The 19,200-nt window shown below is 30.2% G+C and overlaps 1 protein-coding gene across 4 annotated transcripts in view; it reads right to left on the minus strand.

Annotated features, from left to right (window-relative positions):
* LOC145242577 (poly(A) polymerase beta-like) overlaps nucleotides 1-19,200 on the minus strand; it is a 72,937-nt gene that overhangs the window by 24,896 nt on the left and 28,841 nt on the right. For all 4 annotated transcript variants that reach the window (XM_080105671.1, XM_080105669.1, XM_080105670.1 and 1 more), the window contains exons 6-15: nucleotides 17,892-17,945; nucleotides 17,538-17,649; nucleotides 16,487-16,576; nucleotides 12,933-13,071; nucleotides 11,028-11,103; nucleotides 10,395-10,515; nucleotides 9,177-9,261; nucleotides 8,872-8,925; nucleotides 3,616-3,723; nucleotides 39-142 (exon numbers count right to left, since the gene is read on the minus strand). In XM_080105671.1, the coding sequence (XP_079961797.1) occupies nucleotides 39-142; nucleotides 3,616-3,723; nucleotides 8,872-8,925; nucleotides 9,177-9,261; nucleotides 10,395-10,515; nucleotides 11,028-11,103; nucleotides 12,933-13,071; nucleotides 16,487-16,576; nucleotides 17,538-17,649; nucleotides 17,892-17,945 (943 nt within the window). The remainder of the gene's footprint in view (nucleotides 1-38; nucleotides 143-3,615; nucleotides 3,724-8,871; nucleotides 8,926-9,176; nucleotides 9,262-10,394; nucleotides 10,516-11,027; nucleotides 11,104-12,932; nucleotides 13,072-16,486; nucleotides 16,577-17,537; nucleotides 17,650-17,891; nucleotides 17,946-19,200) is intronic.

Here is a 19,200-nt window from a genome sequence, read left to right on the forward strand (position 1 = left end):
GAAGAATCGTGGAGAAGACAAAAAAAATGTTTACTCACCAACATCAGTAAAGGTCTGGATATCATATGTTAAATCAACATTCATGATCTCATATTTGTTGAAATTCAAACCAATGAACCATTGACACATATGTGTAATTCCACTGAGAAAATTAAGAAAGAAGAGTGTCATCAAACGAATGCTATTAAGCACCAATATTCATATAAAATGTCTCCATGAAGGAATTAAAAAAAGTCTCAAACTTGAAAGTTAAAAAAGAAGCATAGAAAAGGGGAAAACTTATTTCCATAAGTTAAAGGATTTCTTTCAAATTCATTTCTAACTAATGGAGGGGGTAGGGGTCTTAGACTTGTTAATAGTTTAGACAGTTTTTTTTGTTTTTATATGAGAGATATATATATATATATATATATATATATATATATATATATACATACACACAAAAAAAAAAAAATACAGGTCTTCATAAATGAAGAACATAAATTTATGCGTATATAGCAAGACACAGTTTTATGTCATTCTATATAATCCACACATCGGACTCTTGACAGGTACTAGCAGTTTAATCCAAGTAAAAGTAGGAGTAGTGGAAACTAAGGGAGGACTGCATACTTCCCAAAACTCCCAAATTGGAGCCCTCACCATCAGATGTAGTTTTTTGTCAGATGCACAAAATCATTTTGCTTTATTTATTTATTTATTTTTTTTTTTTTTTTAAATCACAAAATCGGGTTTTTCATCTTTGCTTCAAATGACAAAACCTGAATTTCAAAAACAAATTGAAAACTCAGATGCAAACAATTTATAAAAGACACCAAAGCAGCCAAGCATCATTGTCATACATTCAGGCAGCTAAAACGCAGTTTGTGAAAATCCAACTTGTTCACCTCGTAATATAAACAAACACATTTGCTAATCTCAGTAGCATCAAAAGTTATAAAAGTATGTGTTATTGACTACTGCAGTTTATCAGTTTTTTTTTGTTTAACGGCATATCAAACCTTTGTGGGTTATTTAATGCCGAATCCAGTTATTTTGGGAATAGTATTCGATGTTGTATCCAGTTATTTTATGAGATTTTTATTCAAGCTCCTTGTATTTTCAATCGTTAGTTCGTAGCTTTTGATTGGGTTTTGCAATGGAGGAGGGGGGGGGGGACAATATTATTAAGTCCTGTATTATGAATGTAGTTATATTGTTGGTAGTGTTTTATATTCAATTGTCCTCATTCTTAAGGTTTCTTGGAGATAAATAACCAAAGGATTAAATTTGGTTTGCAACAATAAAATTTTATTGTAATTTGCCTTCAATCCACGGCAATTCCATTGAATTTTCTGGTAATTCATGAGGATTTTTTGGGGTTTGAGGAGTAACTTCAGTTTCCATGTCTTCTAATTTTGTAAATCTATTTGTAGTAGTAGTAGTAGTGGTGGTGGTGGTTTCTGTTTGTGGTAATTTCTTTATATTTTGTTTTTTGGTAGATGTATTTTTTGTTTGTTTTTCAAGTGTGCGTTTTTCCCCACAGGGAAGACATATTGGTGATCTGTGTGGTCTTTCTTTTGACTGATTTTGTTTTTCCTTAGTTTCGTCTTTTTCAGCATCTGCATGATGTACTGGTGATTTTTGCGATCTTTCTTTTGATCGACTTTGTTTTTTTGAATGTTCTGATTTTGGTTGAGAATTTGTTTTATTGGTAACATTAGTTGATGATTTAATGGGATGATTAATTTTTGATATGTTTGGTTTGATTTCATTTATAAATTTGGGCCAGTGGTTTGGTCCCAATTGTAGCAATTTGTTTATTAGTATTTCGTATTTGGAGTCTTGGTTAGTGATGTTGGATGATATACAACTTGAGGTTACTTGAGAGTACATCTTTTCCTTCATGTATCCATCTACTATTTTCCTGGCTTCGAGGAAGGAGATGTTTTTGGTATGTTTTATTGACACTACTTCCTTTTCCTTCTTCCATATTCTGCATGCTCTAGCATAAGCAGGATGGTTTTCTCCACAATTTGCACATTTGCAATCGAGATTGCAGTTATTGACAGTGTGGTCTGGATCTCTCTGGCCACATCTTCTCATCCCCTACATGCATCCTCATGGTGCCCAAACTTCACGCAGTTAAAGCACCAAAGTGGGTTTGGTATAAAGGGTTCAACTTTTTCAACGTTGAACCCAATTTTGATTTCTTTTGGGATAGTGGGTTTATCGAACTGCATAATGTAAGTGTTCGTATGTATAGTCCGATTCTTTTATTGTAATTCTTTTAACGTTTATTACTCCTTGGTTTTTAAGTTCTTTTGTTATCTCTTCAGTAGTGCACATTGATAGGTCTTTCAATTTTACTACACCTTTGGATGTATTCAGATTCTTGTGCGGATAAGTTTTGATATTTATGCCGTGGAAAGTTTTCATTCCTAGGAGAAAAGCGGCATGTTTTTCTTTTTCCATTTCCACCAGTAGGGTTTTATTTTTTAAAGTTTTTACATTTTTGGGGGTAATATATGCCGATATAATTTTATGTATAATAAACGGTGATAAGTCAGTTATTTTTGTTTCTTCGGTGGATTCCAATACAATAAATTTTGAGGATGTTTGATGTAGTTCAGTATCTGAACTATCCGAGTTGACATGTTGGCGCTTTTTTTTTTATAATTCGCCATACATATATATATATTTTAAATTCATTGTTTATGCTCCCCACCCACCTCGGAGTCCAATATTGGGGCATGTTAAGGGGGAAACCCATTGGCCTTGTCATGCCAGGGCTACATAAACAGTATACATGTTCCAAATGGGAGCAATGAGCACTCATAATCCTTTAGTTACACAATCCAAGTCATTTGTGGTAACTTCCGGCACTATACAGCCATGCCATGACTTTAATCATTTGGCACATTTGACCCTAGCCACCGCCTTCTAACACATGGAAAAGAGGGGAAAATATGTATATAGTTTATAGTGGTACAGGGTAGATAGAACTGTATTTGTTACGGTTTAGAGGAAGTTGATAGAAAAGTAGATGTGTTAGAGCTTGACGTAACTAGCCGATTGAGCGGATCGGGCCCCTCCGACCACCCGTCTAGCCTTGTACGAGGCCAAAGTGGAGTGTTGCAACTGATATCTTTAATTTCCCTAGATATCAGTTGCTCAGCCACCAGGATCCTTTTCCAAGTCATTACGACCAACAGGTGGCCCCTTTAAAAGGCTAAAAGGCTTTTACTCTCTGCAGGGGGACAGTCTGTGTGGGTTGGGAAGTAGGAAAGGACTAAAAAAAAAAAAAAAAAAAAAAAAAAAAAAAAAAAAAAAAAAGGGGGGGGGGTATTTTTGCAGAACATAATTAAGTTTTACAGAAGAGAATAGAAAACAAAACAGAAAATCGATGTAGGTGCATTTCATCTCAGGACGCCAATAGACGGCCTGATCTGGTAGCACCAGAGTTTATCATATTAGTTTGATTGGTGCTTTTGGATGATTAAAACTAGTGCAATAAAATTTGGATATTGCATCATTCGTTAACCAGTGCTCATTTTGTAAGGCCTGGCAAGAAGTAACTTATCAAGCATTGTGATTTGCTGCTCATCTTGTCAACCAATGATCTGTAATACTTACTTGTGAAGTGGTTTGAAAGCTTCTGGATTGACATGAGCTAATTTTATGTACACATTTCTCTCCAGGTTGCCCACAAGAAGACGGATTTTAGACTCAATGTAACCATGCCTAAAAAGAAAAATCATTCAAATAATTAAGAAAATTTTTTTATTCAAAATATTTTAGAAAAATATAGCAGTTGTCGTTGGGAGAGAGGGGGGGGGGTGACAAACACGGTGTTCTCCAAATAGTTTGGTTTACAGCATACTAATTCTACAGTTGATTTTCTATCACAATGTATCCACAAAATAGTCATTTAATAAATTCTGCAAAATTATTTAACTGTATATTTGGCTGTCCTGTAAGGAATTGAAAGTGAATTTTTTTCAGCTAATCTATTATTTGAGAGGCACATTTTTGAACAATCTTTGGTATATAATGTATTTCTTACAGGATATTTTTTTTTTTTTTTAGAGTTGCTTAGAATATTGGATTTTTAGTTTATCGCTATAGCTTCCATTTTTGATGCCATATATATAAATATATGTATATATATATTTATAAAAGCGAAAGTGTCTGTGCGTGTGTGTATATGTACATTTCCCTACACAATAACTGTCAATTGAAATCCTACAGATTCGAAATTTGATATACAGGGTACTGAGATTTGGGAAAATTGATGCGATTGATTTTCGGGCAGAAATTTGGCGATTAAGGGATCAAAGTTAGACGATTTGACCTTTGAGAACTCTACCAAACTCCTACAATTTAGGGTCTAAACACTTGAAATTTTAGATATTGATCTCTTGGACATATATCTAACTTAATAACTTGATTGAGCCCTAAACAAATGTTAAGGGGTCATAATAGGGGTCAAAGTTAAAAACATTGACCGCTTTTTTCTTTTTTGCTCAACATACACCTCCAAACACCAGGGCAATGCCGGGCTGAAATGCTAGTATATATACACATATATTATATATATATATATATATATATATATATATATATATGTGTGTGTGAGATGTGCATGTCCTGTTGCTTAATACTATCTCCTGTCTTCAGTTAAGTAACAGTTCGTTGCTTTCTCTTCCAATTGTTGATATTCATATAAATTTCTTGTTTGTAAACAAATCATATACCGTTTGACATATTTATGTTTTTAGTTTAACAATATAAGGAAGTTTAAGAGTTGTTATTTTCGTTTCAGTTGCTTCTTTTGCAAGTTTATCAACCTTTGGATTTCTTTCATAGCTGGGAAGCCAGGCCAGGACTATAACTGCCAGGACCTATCAGACAGTATCACCTTTCAAATATTTAATGTGTGCAAAGATGATTTAGGATTCCTCTCTCAATTGTGAAGTCAGACAAGTTTGTATATTTTGTTTTCCTTAAGCCCAAGGTAATTTTTAGGATTTCTAATTCAGCTGTGTAAATAGAAGCATTATTAAGCTGTCTGGTTTGTTGATGCCTGCTCTCTATTACATTCAAGATGTTTTTGTTTTTGGGACTTATCTGTATAAAAGATATATGATCGTTTCCTGTTTATACTGCCTTCCGACGGGACAGAGTTAGACACCAGGGTCGTTTTTTTAACGGGGAGAAAAGAAACAAAAATAAAGATGGTGTTCGTCAGATGCTGATGAAGATGTTAATTATATATATATTTTTTTTGTGCTACGTCAATGTTAAATCTATATATGGTTTGGAGACTAACCATGAAGTAGCATTACAAGTTGATTTTTTCTTTTTAGATAATTGTTATTTTATCAACTTGCATGAAAAGAGCTATGTAAAAGATGCTTAAAACCGTTTGAATTATGCAAATATCATAAGTAGTTCAAAAGTTATGAGAATTTTAAGTGTCAAAATTTATGCTTTTTCGTGGATATTTTTCTTTAGAAAAAGTGGGCTAAATTACGGACCTCAACATTTCAAGAAATTCAGTAATTTCCCCACCATTTATTTTTCAAGTTATTCTCATGAAACTTGCAAGTCTTATGTAAAATTGTGTGCTCATTCTGATTATGCAGTCAAATCTGATGTATCTCTTTACCATAAGCCATGAATTATAAATTCAAATGTACAAATTTCAATTTTTTTTTTAAACTGGCGCATGGTATCATACAGTGGGTGTCTATTCATGAACAAAACTAAGTATTATAGTGGTATTTAAATAGAGCTTTATTGAGAATAAGCATTTTCCTGCCTCTTCACTATAGAAGAGCTTAATCTTGGCTGTAGCCATTGAATACCTAAAGAGCATTCATGGCCGGTATTTACTACTCCCCTAAAAGAAAAAAAAAATTTTCATATAGATTTTGGATTTCTGTAAAAAGATGGAAATTCCCATAGTCGACCAGAACTTATACATTTTGAAACCAGTCCAATTTTCAATTTTGTAAATCCTCTATCTGGCCCAAAATATCCCCATATTTTCTGAGATGCAACCATAACTCGTACTCTACATGAATCCTCGATGTAACTTTCATCCTGATAAGCAACAATTATATATTCACCAGTTGATGGTAACTTGTCATTTCTATTCTGTTGTTTTACTGAAAATTGAATTATGTAAACAAAGAAATAAAATGGTAAATTTTACCTTGTTTCTACCTTAACAATTAAAATTATTACTTTTTTAGGTTTTAGGGTATGCTGAAAACGAATATCGCATTAAATTTTCTGCAAATAAGTAGTTTTCCGGATATTAAGCAATGTCATTTCTTATGTTATCACTGCTGGCAATCTTGGTATGCGCAAGCACACAAACGCAACCCCGAGAAACTATGCACAAACGCGCATACCAAGATGGCCACCAGCAATAACATAAGAAATGACATTGTTTAATATCCGGAAAGCTACCTATTTGCGGAAAATTTAAATGCAATATTCGTTTTCAGCATACACAAAAACTTTTAAAAGGTACCCATTTTAAAGAAAAATGTTAAGGTGGAAACAAGATAAAAATTTACAAAATGCATCACAATGAAATTCTTTATCGAACCGCCTAATTATTATTATTATTATTTAGATATCCTCAGTTAAAAAAAAAAACAAACAGGTTTTTTTACAGGTTCGAAAAAATGACAAGGAGTTAAAAATAAATTCAAGTTTCACAATATCTTTAATTGTTAGGTGAAAGTACAGAATAGTTAAAAAAACACCCTTCCTTCTCCATGTTAAGAATGGGTTTCTAAATAACATTATTTCAGCATGGTAGCATAAGTGCACAAATACCTTTTTATTTGTTATATTTAAAAAAAATTTTTTTTTTTTTTTTGACCACTAAAAAACAATTCTACCTTAAGTACAAATAAGTTAAACGCATGTACTTAAGTACATTGTGGTTTTTTAACGCTTTTAGTGCATGTGTACTAAAAGCGTTAAAAACAACAAAATAGTATTGTTTGGAAATCAAATTTGAAAAACTTGATAATTTTTTTTAATTCACGAACTCAGAATAAAAAATGACTAGTCTAGTAAGACAGTTTTCTATTTTTAAGAGAATACTTTAGTAAGCTCAGCGCATGACGCGGTTAGCGACCATTTTTCTGTAAGCGGATTTGATTTCTATAAAAGATAACATTTTAAAGAAAATTCTGTGCAATTAATTATCAAATATTTACATATTATACGTGAAAATAATTCTGAAACTTATCTATGAAAATTGATATATGCCAATTTATCTTATCAATTTTGAAATATTCTTCGTCAACTTTGTTCGGTCGTAACTTCTTCCTGTGATCGTAAAAAAAAAAAAAAAAAAAAAAAAAAAAATCAAAACACCAGTAGGGATGGCCTATGTTTATATAGGCTGTAAAATGTCAGCCATATCCAATAAAATTTAACCCACGCATATGTATCCAAACGTATAAAATGTAAACATTGAAAAAACTGTTTCCCATTTTGTTATCATTTTTTACCGTTTTATTAATTTTTAATTTGGAGCATAAAAACATTGAACGCATAAAAGAAAAATAAATTAACATGATTGGAATGCTAATTCTATTCTCTTTTCATCAATGTAATTCTTTTAAAAATTGAACAAATAAAAAAGATATGACTTGTTGAAGCACATTAGGTATGTAATATTGCCGATGTCCACGAAAATACAGCATACACTTCTAATGCTACATGAAGGCATCTTGGTTATTGTGACGGTAGCTATACTTGCAGAAATCTTTATTTGTGCTAGTACTTTTATGCTGTTTGCTTATTACTATATATTCACATGTATTAAGTATGATACTTTTTTATGTTAAGTTGTTTGGCCTTTAATGTTTAATGGGTGATAGTTTTTCCCATCTTAATATTAAAGGTAGTTACATTGGTTTTCCTATATAAATTTTACATAGATAAAGTGTGGGAGCCTCCTGAGCTAAATCACAAATCTTAGATTTGTATACTTTAATTTATTTGCAAGATTTACACATGGCACTATAGGTGGTACATTCATAAGTTTTAGACTTGTATGCTAACTGTACGAGGCTTGTTCCAAAAGTAAAACCTACTTTTTTTTTTTTTAACTCAAAAAGTTGAAAAGCTACAAAGACGGGAATGGCATAGTTAAAATGAGTGACCATGTGTGCTACCGAATATTTTTCTTCATAGTCACTACTATTCTTAAAACATTTTTGCCTGGAATTAAATGTTGCATCTCTGCTTCTGATGCATGTTTATAACAAGGACTGCTTTCTTAGAGTCTTACACAGTCAATATCTGCAACAGAAAGATATGCATTTATGACCTGAAAGTCTAGTTCAATCATAATACTGCCATTTTGCACCCCCCGATCGATCGATTCGGGCAGAATAAAAAATAGGAGGCATTACTTTTGCAATGATCCTCATATATTCTTAGTATTATCTTACATTCTGCTCCCCAATTTATTTTTGTACTACTTAGGATTTTTAAAGCTTTAGGTTTTTTTGGGTTTTTTTTTTTTTGTTTTCAGAAGGTCAAAATGAAATTTAAAGTTAAATTTTATGTTGAATATCATTTCTAAGTATTTAGTCTATTTGACTATTGACATTGCATGTTTATTTATTTTATTACAAATGCGTATAGGCAGTTTTTGTTTTTGAAACCTGGAGGCAATTTTCATTTGCTCATTTTTCAATCAATAAAATGAATACAGTCTTCTTCCAGACTAAATAAAACAATCAAAGTTATTACCAGTGTTTGACGTTAAAAAATAAACAATTCTTTAATTGAGAAGGATTAAGATACAAAACAAAATTAGAATTTTGAAAAATTCCTCAAAATGTTACTTACCACTCCAAATAATGAACTTCTTCCTCTGCACGAGCTATAACTACGATGTAATGTCTGTAAAAATGAAAATACATTAGAAACATCAGAATAAAATTTCTTCATAGATCAAATGTTCATAAGCATTAATCTGTTAATTACAGACTTATTAAAATTATACTTAGTCAAGATAACCAGTGTTTTTTTTTTCCACAGCAATTAAAAAAGTAAATTATAAATTTAATGCCTTCACTTAATTTCTTTATAAAAATTAAAGAAAAAAAAATGAATACCATTTCATGAAATAGAATGAATAAAAGTTTACTTACTTATATTTTTGGAAAAATGGTGCAGGTTCAAACAATTTGCACCAATCCTCTTTACCTTCCAATATTCTAGAAACAACTTCTAAACCTACAAGACAATTGAAAAAAAAAAAAAAAAAAAAAAAAAAAAAAAAAAAAAAAAAAAGAAAATTATTCAAAAATTAAAAATGCGAAAGACAAAATCTCTTATGTTGGGGTTTAGACTTATATAGTTGAATACCCCAACATAAAAGATTTTGTTGACAAAAAAAAAAAAAAAAAAAAAAAACCATGTTTGCCTATGTTATAAAACCATATTAGAGAAATTTATGAATAAACATTCCAAAAGGCTCAACTATAAAATAAAATGTCTAAATAGAGGTAGATACCAGATTGTCTCTGACAACAGGAAATACAGGAAATTCGTGATCATTAAAAAAATTGAAAAAACATTTAAACTGGAGAAAGACCAGACAAGAAGCTACATTTATTAAATATATTCAGTAAAACCAAAACTATCACATCTTAAAACTACCAGACAAAAACAAAGAAAAGAAAAAAAAAAAAAAAAAAACGAGTTGGAGGTATTATTAGATGCAAAGTCTCAAATATCAAAAGAAAAATCTTTTATCAGCTCATATAAGTAAAGGATTTTATCAATGACTCTTATGGTGCATAATGTGTACCAAATTGAAAAAAAACTATTCTATAAAGAATTTTTTTAAAACGAAAACATCCGTTTACCTCTTTTACACACACACACTTATTTAGCTAAACCCACCCAACAATGTTAAAACAAAGTAATAGAACTTTGATAGAAACAGATTAGCATGTACGTTTAATATCATGGTGGCCACTTGAATTTGCTTGTGAAGTCATCATAGGATTAAATTTTAGCAAAATAAAATCTCAAAAGGGAGACTACCACAAGTGGATGCAATGTAAACAAAGAGATTGAAAGCCATCTGTTAGCTGTCAAATGAACTAGTCTAACGGCAAAAGGATTATCAAGTTTTCTTTTACAAATTTTATCTGGACTTAATTGCTAAAATGTCTGTTATTCCTATAATTATTGTTCAAATGTTTAAAAAGTTTGTATTCTGAGTGGAAGACTTGTATAAACTGGCTTTGAAGTTCAGAAAAATTTGAAATTAGCACAAAAATTAGATTTTAAACCCTACACCAACCCACTCCCACTAATTTGTGCTTTAGTAATATGGATTAATTTTTGTTTTTCCTCACCTTCCTTAAATTCTTCCATCATGATGGCTTTGGTGGATTGCGTTACGTTAAACGTAGAATTCTGTTGCGGATAGGCTGGGGTAATAATGGGCATCAGATGATATCTGTCAGCATGATTCACCTAAAAATTACAAAAAAAAATTCATTTTAACAATCTTTCTACATTCACTAATTTGATAATTCATAACAAAAAATTTTATATAAATATATTATTGCTTACCAATATGCAAAACTAGAATTTGTTTTATAAAAAAATAATTCAAAAATTATAAATCTGATAATTGATAAGAATTCTAAAAAAAAAACAATGATCCAAAACATTACTTTTAATGCAAGACTAAATTTTTAGCTAAAACTCAAACTACCAAAAATATATTAACAAACCTTACATATTCTAATTTATCAAAAAATGCTGTAATATTCATTAATTTAGGGTCAAGAGCAAATTAGATAAAAAGAAAAAACTTTTTCTTTATTTTTGCTTTTAATATAGGAGAAATTCTGAAGAAGTCAATTTTTTTTTTTTTTTAAAGAATATTTCACAAGTTACAGCTTTTTTTCTTTCCATAAGTTGAATGATATCAAGTCTTAAAAATCAGAGAAATTAAGACAAGTTGAAAATCAAATACTTACCCTGGGATCCCATACTGTAAAGCCTAATCTATTTTCTTGATCTAAACTCTTTAATAGCACTGGCTGAGGCCAACTCCTAAACACAAAAGACAATTACAGTTAGTTTTAATTAAATATCTTTAAAAAAAAAGGGGGCTAAAAAGACAAAAACATGAACAGTTTAACAATTTTGAACAAGTGTGGAAAAAAATTCCAGCAAATGAAGAAATTCATTTAAAATATCTACTGAAGGTAGATTTGAAGTGGAATGATTGTCTTAAATAGATCTGTCATCATCAACTCATGTCTGGTTGGAACAGATCATATCAGCCAGGACTGTTGTATTTGCAGATTGGTAGCAGACTTTTGTGAGGTCACTAGAACCAAGTTTTACATACATCACTTAGTATTCCTAAATGGTCACTTATCTAAGAGGAGCATTCGAAAAGTAAAGTTTCCTATTTTTTTTTTTTTTTTTTTACCTGAATGGGTTGTAAATTGCATTATTATGATGACTGAACTTCTGAATTCATGACCTGAAAATTTCATCTGTTGCAGATATTGACACTTAAAGCAACCCCTGGCATGGACATGTATCAGAAGCAGAGATATATCAGGGAATTCCTGGCAAAAATGCAATGAAAATGGTGACGACTATGTAGAAAAGCAAATTCTGGCATACACATGGTCATTCGTTTTAATGATACTACTCCCATCCTTGTAGCTGTTCAATTTTTTTTTTTTTTGTTAAATAAAAAAGTCAGCTTTATTTTTAAAACGACCCTTGTAAGTACTAACCAGGCTCACCATTGCTCAACTTTGGTGATCCAACAAGAACAGGTGAAAATGAATAGAACTGTATGCAATTGAATATAACCGTGTAAACTATGCATTCTGTTCTTAAATATTTCATGAACAAAAAAATTCATTACTCCAAATATAAAATATAGATGAAAGATCTTAGAATGATTTACTAAACTGAACACGCTTTTAACACTAAAGCATTTTTTTTAATTATCAAATCTTGATTATCATTAATAAGTTTTATAAGTGCAAATTATTTTGAATGTTGATTCTTTTATCCAAGCCTGTTAAATACTAGTATTCAGCATTGCCAGGTGGATTTTAAAATATATCTTTTATAATATTGTTTAACTGAACTAAATTGTTATAAAATTATACTTGTTTTAATCTCTATAAAATTATTGGATATAACTAGCTGTCAAAATCATAAGGATTTGCTAAGCTTCAAATATTTTAAATGATTTTATTTGACAGTTTGAAAATAGTTTCAAATTTCTTTCAAATTATAAAAAGGTTACAAAATACGTTTTTCTTTTCAACTATTTAAAATGATGGACTTATTTACACAAAAAAATAAATAAATAAAATTAAAAAAATCCATTCTGGGGGATTATTGTAATTATTTCTTTTTAATTATATTTTAAGATATTGATTGCAATAAAGGATAATTAGTAGATAATTCAATGTATGAGTCACAGTTGTAAGAAAGTATGTGAAAGTATCTCAATTCTTTTTTTTTTTTTACTATGTTTTTTATTTGATAATCCATCTTAATTTAAAAGACTAAATAAATTTATAAATACAGGTGGTCTCAAATTTCTTTTTAATGTACTCACATTTCAAATAACAATAGAACCTTTATAAACAGAGTAAAATGGATTAGCTTCGAATATAGAAGACAAATGGAATTGAAGAATCATATTTGCAAATGTTCAAATTGATAATCATTATTATCCAGACAATGCTGATAAACATTTAAAGTACGAGTACATTTTTTTTGAGACATTCTATATTTACTGAATAAAAATCATTTGTTCTACAAAACAAAATTCAATGATGTATCAAATCTGTTAATAGATGCAGATCATTAAGATTAAAATAAAAATAAATAAAAATACCAACCATTTAGAAAAGACCAGAAAAAACTTTTGGACAAGAACAGCTGGTGCAGCATTGGGATAAAGCTGACATACACGGGCAACCAGCATGGCCCACGATACACCACCTAAAAATCCAAGGGAATTTGAATAGATACAGCGTTCTGAAAAGAAAAAAGGTAAACATCATATTATACATGGTCATAAATTAGACTTAACTATTATATAAAAGAAAATTGTATTTTCTGCCTTGTGTATTCAGACTAAACAAATGGAATCTTGCCTTCCAAACTAATGTATGTAATGAAATAAATAAAAATTCAGATAAAACCATTCTCTTTTAGGCAAAACAAAGTCATTCTCTTTTAGGCAAAACAAAGTCATTAAAGTTTTAAAAATATAAATTCCTAGACTAATTTACATCCATCCAAAAGATCAAAAAAATGTAGGGTTTTTTTCAGCCTTTTTCAGGTTGTATGTGCATGTGTATATATATTATTTTTTAAATAAATAATATTTGTTTACGTCCAAATAAAAATATGAGCGATTTCCTAAGAAATACGATCAAGATGAAGATGCTAGGTTAACCGTATTACTGTTTAAAAAAAAAAAAAATCAAATCTACATGCGTGTATAATATATATATATATATATATATATATATATATATATATATATATATATAAATACATAAATACATACACACAAGCATTGTTTTGACTTCTAAAACTTGCAAATTCAAATTTACACAACACTTATATTGAGGACTAATCTAATTTATTAAATTTAATAATTAAAATTAAAAAAGAAAGAAAAGATAACAGATTATCTTAACTATCTAAATCCTCCTTTCCTCAGATGAATTATTTTCTGAAAATGGCTTCATTTTAAATAATTTATTTTTTTTGTTAAAAAGTTGAAAGTTCTAAGGTACTCTTCATAATTTGACCCAGATTCTTGGGAATTGCTATCAAGCATGGATCGGGTGAGACCAACAATCATCGATTTAAGCTGAGCATTTTAACAGATGCAGATTAATTTCAAAACAAACAAACACCTACTTTAAAGTGCCTGAAAATATTTTTATTTACTTTCATTTTTTTTGAAAATTATTTATCAACAAAAAAAAAAAAAAAAAAAAAAAAAAAATTTTTTTTCTTCAAGAAAATACTTTTTTAACCGTAAATTGTTAGATGTAAGTACAAGTTTTTTTTTTTTTTTTTTTTTTTCAGAAATTTTTATAATTTTAAGAAAATATGAAAAATATGTTTACGAAAAGGTTAAATTGTTAGAAAGTACAGGAAAAAATTTAGTTTTTTCAAGAAAACTTTTTTCTTTTTTTTTTACGGCTGTTCATTGTCAGTGGAAGAACTTTCTAGAGATGAGGATATTTCCTTAGGAATCTTTACTTCAGTCGACTGTTGCACGGCCATCGACGGCAAAGAGGGAGGAGACGGGGTAGAGGAAATGGAAGGAAGCTTCCCAACCGGATAGCGTTTGGAAATATGATTTATGATGGCGACAAAAGGATCGTTTCTGAATTTTTGTGTTCACATAAATTCAAGTAAATATGCATCCAGATGCTTCCGTTTCGTCCCGTATTCTTGCGTGTTTCGCCGTTTTGCTTCCTTCCACATCCTCGACGTGGTTTGTTGTTGCCTTCGTCATGGAGTCTACAAATGTCAGGCAGTAGAATCTTTCTCCTCCTACTTTATTACAGGCCCTTGATCAGTCGGATACAACTGTAGTCCCCAGTAGAATATATTTATTATTGGAAGGAGGGCTTCGGCATGGGTACGGTTACCCCCCCCCCCCAAAAAAAAACCTTCTTGTTGGTGATGTCATAGCCGCTTAAGACCCAGAACAGTTTGAGGATTCTCCCTAAGTTGTGTTTCCTTTGGTTGAAGAGAGACTCATCTATTTCGACTGTGTGCCCTGAGCCTCTGATCTGCTGGGGATTCCTCAGCAAATACTCATAGCAAATTTCTCTCAGAAAGTTCTTCCAGTCTGTATGATTGTTTCATTTCTTTTTGTAATATTCATAGATTGATTGCCGTGCCTGACATTTTCTTTTTGGCAAGTTTGAAATTAAATTTGTTAGCTTTTTTGTTTATTCACAGTCTTCCAATTCAAAATCATCTGCTTCCATTTCAATAGCACTTTCACTGGCGAATCAAACACCTAGCCAATGAATTAAAAAAAAATAATCAGAAAAAAAAAAAAAAAAAAACTTCCAACCCTTTAACATCACCGAAAAAATACTAAAAACATTACATACAAAAATATAAAAAGAATAAAAATTTAAAAGTCGATTTAGCGTTTCAACATTTGAACAACACTCTGCTTAAACCGATGATTGCCGGTCTCGCCCGATTTATACTTGACGAGAATTCCTGAGAATCTAGCTGAAATTATGCCAAAATAAATAAAAAATTTAAATAAATTTTTTTTAAATAAGTAACAACTTCCCTACCAGATATTTCAGCAGGTATATAAAGAGAAGCAATTTTGTTGCTCATGCGCTGGAACCCTTCCCCCCACATCTAAGATAAAAAATTAATCAAAAGTTCTTTCAATCAAAATAGAAGCGAGTGCCCGTGTGCAAAAAAAAAAAAAAAAAAAAAAAAAAAAAAATTAACCACACTATGCAGACTTGAACCTGAAACATGAAAGGGAAAAACGTTACTGGTAAATGCTTTTGCCCATCGGACCACAACTTATGTCATGACCCTGCGAAATAACATTTTCAAATATGCTTTCAGTTTCAGTTCGTGTACATGACTTGCGAAAATAGCATCACAAAAAGTGACCCACCTTGCAAGAAATGATCCAGTCTACTATCACAGTATCAATTTTTCCTAATTTCGCATATGCGTCAGAGACATTGCCCTTTCAGATGGTACCGGTTTCGACCTGGTCTGATGTGGCTGACAAAAGTTTTTAGCAGACATATGAACACACAAACTGACGTTGAAGATTTATGTAATAGAAGATCAAAGGAAAGCTTACTTCACCCTTCATTATCATTTATAAAATTCTCAAGGCAGCTCTTGTGTACATCAGAATTATACAAGATTAGTACACCACTAGATATCACGTCATCTTTTTTTTTGTAACAAGTATCTCAAACATCTCATGCCTTTGCAGAAAAAATTTGAAATAGATCTCAGAAAAAAAAAAAAAAAAAAAAAAATTGAACTGATTATTTGATTACAGAAAAAAAACATTACAATTTTCACCAGTTTAAAATGGGAATTTTACGACACGCTCAATTATCTCCCTTGCTTATCTTGAAATCCCTCATTAAACATGAAAAATCTTCAACCATTCGTATTATGATATCCCCCCCCCCCACTTCCCTGAAAATAAATAAACCTAGCAAATCTTCTACTGGATCATTTTTCCCAATTTATACTAATTTTGATACGGCATGCAATATTTTCACCTGAAATGTGTTAGTTTCAAAATCCACTATTCTACACAAGCACCAAATTTTACGTGTTAAACTATATCCTAAGAATATCTGTTCTAGTTTAAACAAAAATAGCCCCTTTCAAATGGAATAAAAATTATACTTACTTTTGGCCCACAGTTTGATAGCTCGGAGTGTCATCCTAAAAGCTTCTTTATTTGGCACCAAGTGTAATATCTCATCAGTAACTCGACATCCTGGAAAAATAAAAAATAACTTCAAATGAAGACGCACAATAGAATTTTTTATCTTATTTTTTTTAATACAAATATTATAATTAAATAGTTATACAATAAATTTGTCCCATCTATTGCACTGTTAGTGAGATTAAAAATGCCAAACTGATATTCGAAATAGAAGAGCTTTTAAATATACAGATGAGTATGCGCTCAATATCATAAGATTAATTTGCATATTACTTAGCAAAAGGACATTTCATCAATTCACTTATTTTCTAACAGACTTTTCATTTTATAATACAGTTCTATTTTTCATATTGAGGAGAGAAACTTAGCATTTTGGATGAAAAGGTCTTGATAGGGGAGGGAGGGGATTATTTTCCATAGCAATACAGGGACAAGTGGAAATGTTAAAAGTTACATTGAAGGGTTTCCTTCAAAGAAATCAATGATGTGTGTTGAATAACACAAGCACAATTTCCCTTTGTTTATATAAGATGTACAGGTTTTAATGTGAATAGCCTCCAAAAGATGGAGGTGAAAAGATCAGGTAACTGATTTATAAATCAGTAATACTCATGAATCATCGGATTGCAACCACTACCAGTATTTATTCTATTTGGATCTCATAAAATGGGCATACCTGTTAAGACATTCTTCCATCCTAACTAAAAAATAATCTGTTTATTTCTAAGTTACTGATAACATACAAGTTAAAAAGAGTCAGCTAGTTTACATGAAGGTTTATATTGTCTACAAACACTACAATCTAGGTGGTAAAATAATCAAACAACAAACATGGATTCATTCAGCTTCAGTATAGTCTTGTATAAACACTATTTACACACATGCCTTTGTGTTGAACATGATGAGCAGGGTAAAGGATTCAGTCAGTAAAAAAAAAAATCATACTTCAGAGAGAGGAAGGGTTATTCTGTAAAGTACATTTTGAAGAGAAAAAAGAAAACAAGAAATTTACCATTCAAGCTACGAACACATTTTTGGTGAAGGTTTTTAAGCAAAGATTCATCTCGTAGGTTAACATCATCAGGAATTTGTGGCAAAGCAAGACGGGAAAATAACATATCAAGCTGAGAAAAGAAACCAAAAAAATACATATTTCATCTTAAAAACAGTTTGTAAATGGATAAAATGAATTTAGATTCAATGTTTTTTTTTGTTTTTCTTAATAAAAATGTAAAAGTGTACAAAAAAAGCTTAAGTTTTGTTAAGTTTATTTAAATATCAAATTTCATAAATTATTTCACTTTCAGACCGATATTGTGGTAGCATTAAAATAAAAAAAATTTTAAAAAAACTTTGTTCGCCTTACCTCAATACCATCAAAAACCATCTTTAAAACTGGTACATAAGCTTCCTCCACTGCCTAAAATTAAAATTTATATTTAATTAAAACATTTTTTGCATATTGAAATCATACATTTACACAGACAATAATTCTGTAAACAAGATTTGCCTCAAAAGGAATACTGTAAATTAAATTTACAATTAAATGAAAAATATTTGGCATTCTGGCATATTTCTCAAGACATTTCATTATTGAATTACTTCCCCTGTTTTGTAGATGGTGATAGATTTGACATTCCTTGACAAAACATCTTCCAACAGATAATTTAAGTGAAAAAATTGCACATTCTAAGACAAATTATTAGTAGTAGTATTTGTATTATAGTTTGCCATATATTTTTCTGTAAAAAAAATGTTTTACTTTTAAGATTGTTTCACATAAAGTTAACAGTTACAAGAAATAAATATAACACATTAAATAAAAGTAAGAATTGTTCACACTGTTCCACTTATTTTCATATAAAATATTATAATACATAATAATATATTCTATTGGAAGATGTTTCATCGGGGACTCCGAATCTATCAGTCTAGAAAACAGGGGAGGTAATGCAACAATGAAATGTCTTGAGGAATATACTGGAGTACCAAATATTTTTCACCTATAAATGTGACATCATATTAGCCAATAATTTTCGTAATTATTTATAAAGTGTTAGATACTTCATCTCTGATTGGTCAGTATGTGCCATATCGCACTGTCAGGGGAGGCACTGACGCACAAGAAAAAGAGTTCTATTTGTTTCTGCTACAGTATCTACTTAACTGTCATACTAATGAACCTATCAAATAATTATGAAAAATAAGGTTAAAAATTAATTATGGTAACTGAATTTTGCTATAAAAAAAAAAAAATGTTTACTGGAACAAGGGAGGTAAATATTTTAGGCCAATTTAGCAAAACTCAATTTTCACTAAATTATCTTTGAAAACTTAATACAAGTAATTAATTTTCTACCTTATTTTTCATAATTTTTGGATATGCTCATTATTGCAACATGACAATTAAGATACCGTTAGTTTTACTTGAAATTCAATATTTTGGTTTTCGCTATTATAATGAAGTGCAAAATTTTTTTGGTTTTCGCTATTATAATGAAGTGCAAAAATTTTTTTGGTTTTCGATATTATAATGAAGTGCAAAAAAATTTTAGTTTTCACTATATATAATGAAGCGCCAAAAATGTTTGGTTTTCACTATTATAATGAAGCGCTAAAAATGTTTGGTTTTCACTATTATAATGAAGTGCCAAAAATTTCTGGTTTTTGGCTAT

This window comes from Euprymna scolopes, chromosome 21 (genome assembly GCF_053919585.1).
Source record: "Euprymna scolopes isolate OS-2025 chromosome 21, ASM5391958v1, whole genome shotgun sequence".
Classification (NCBI taxonomy): Eukaryota; Metazoa; Mollusca; class Cephalopoda; order Sepiida; family Sepiolidae; genus Euprymna; species Euprymna scolopes.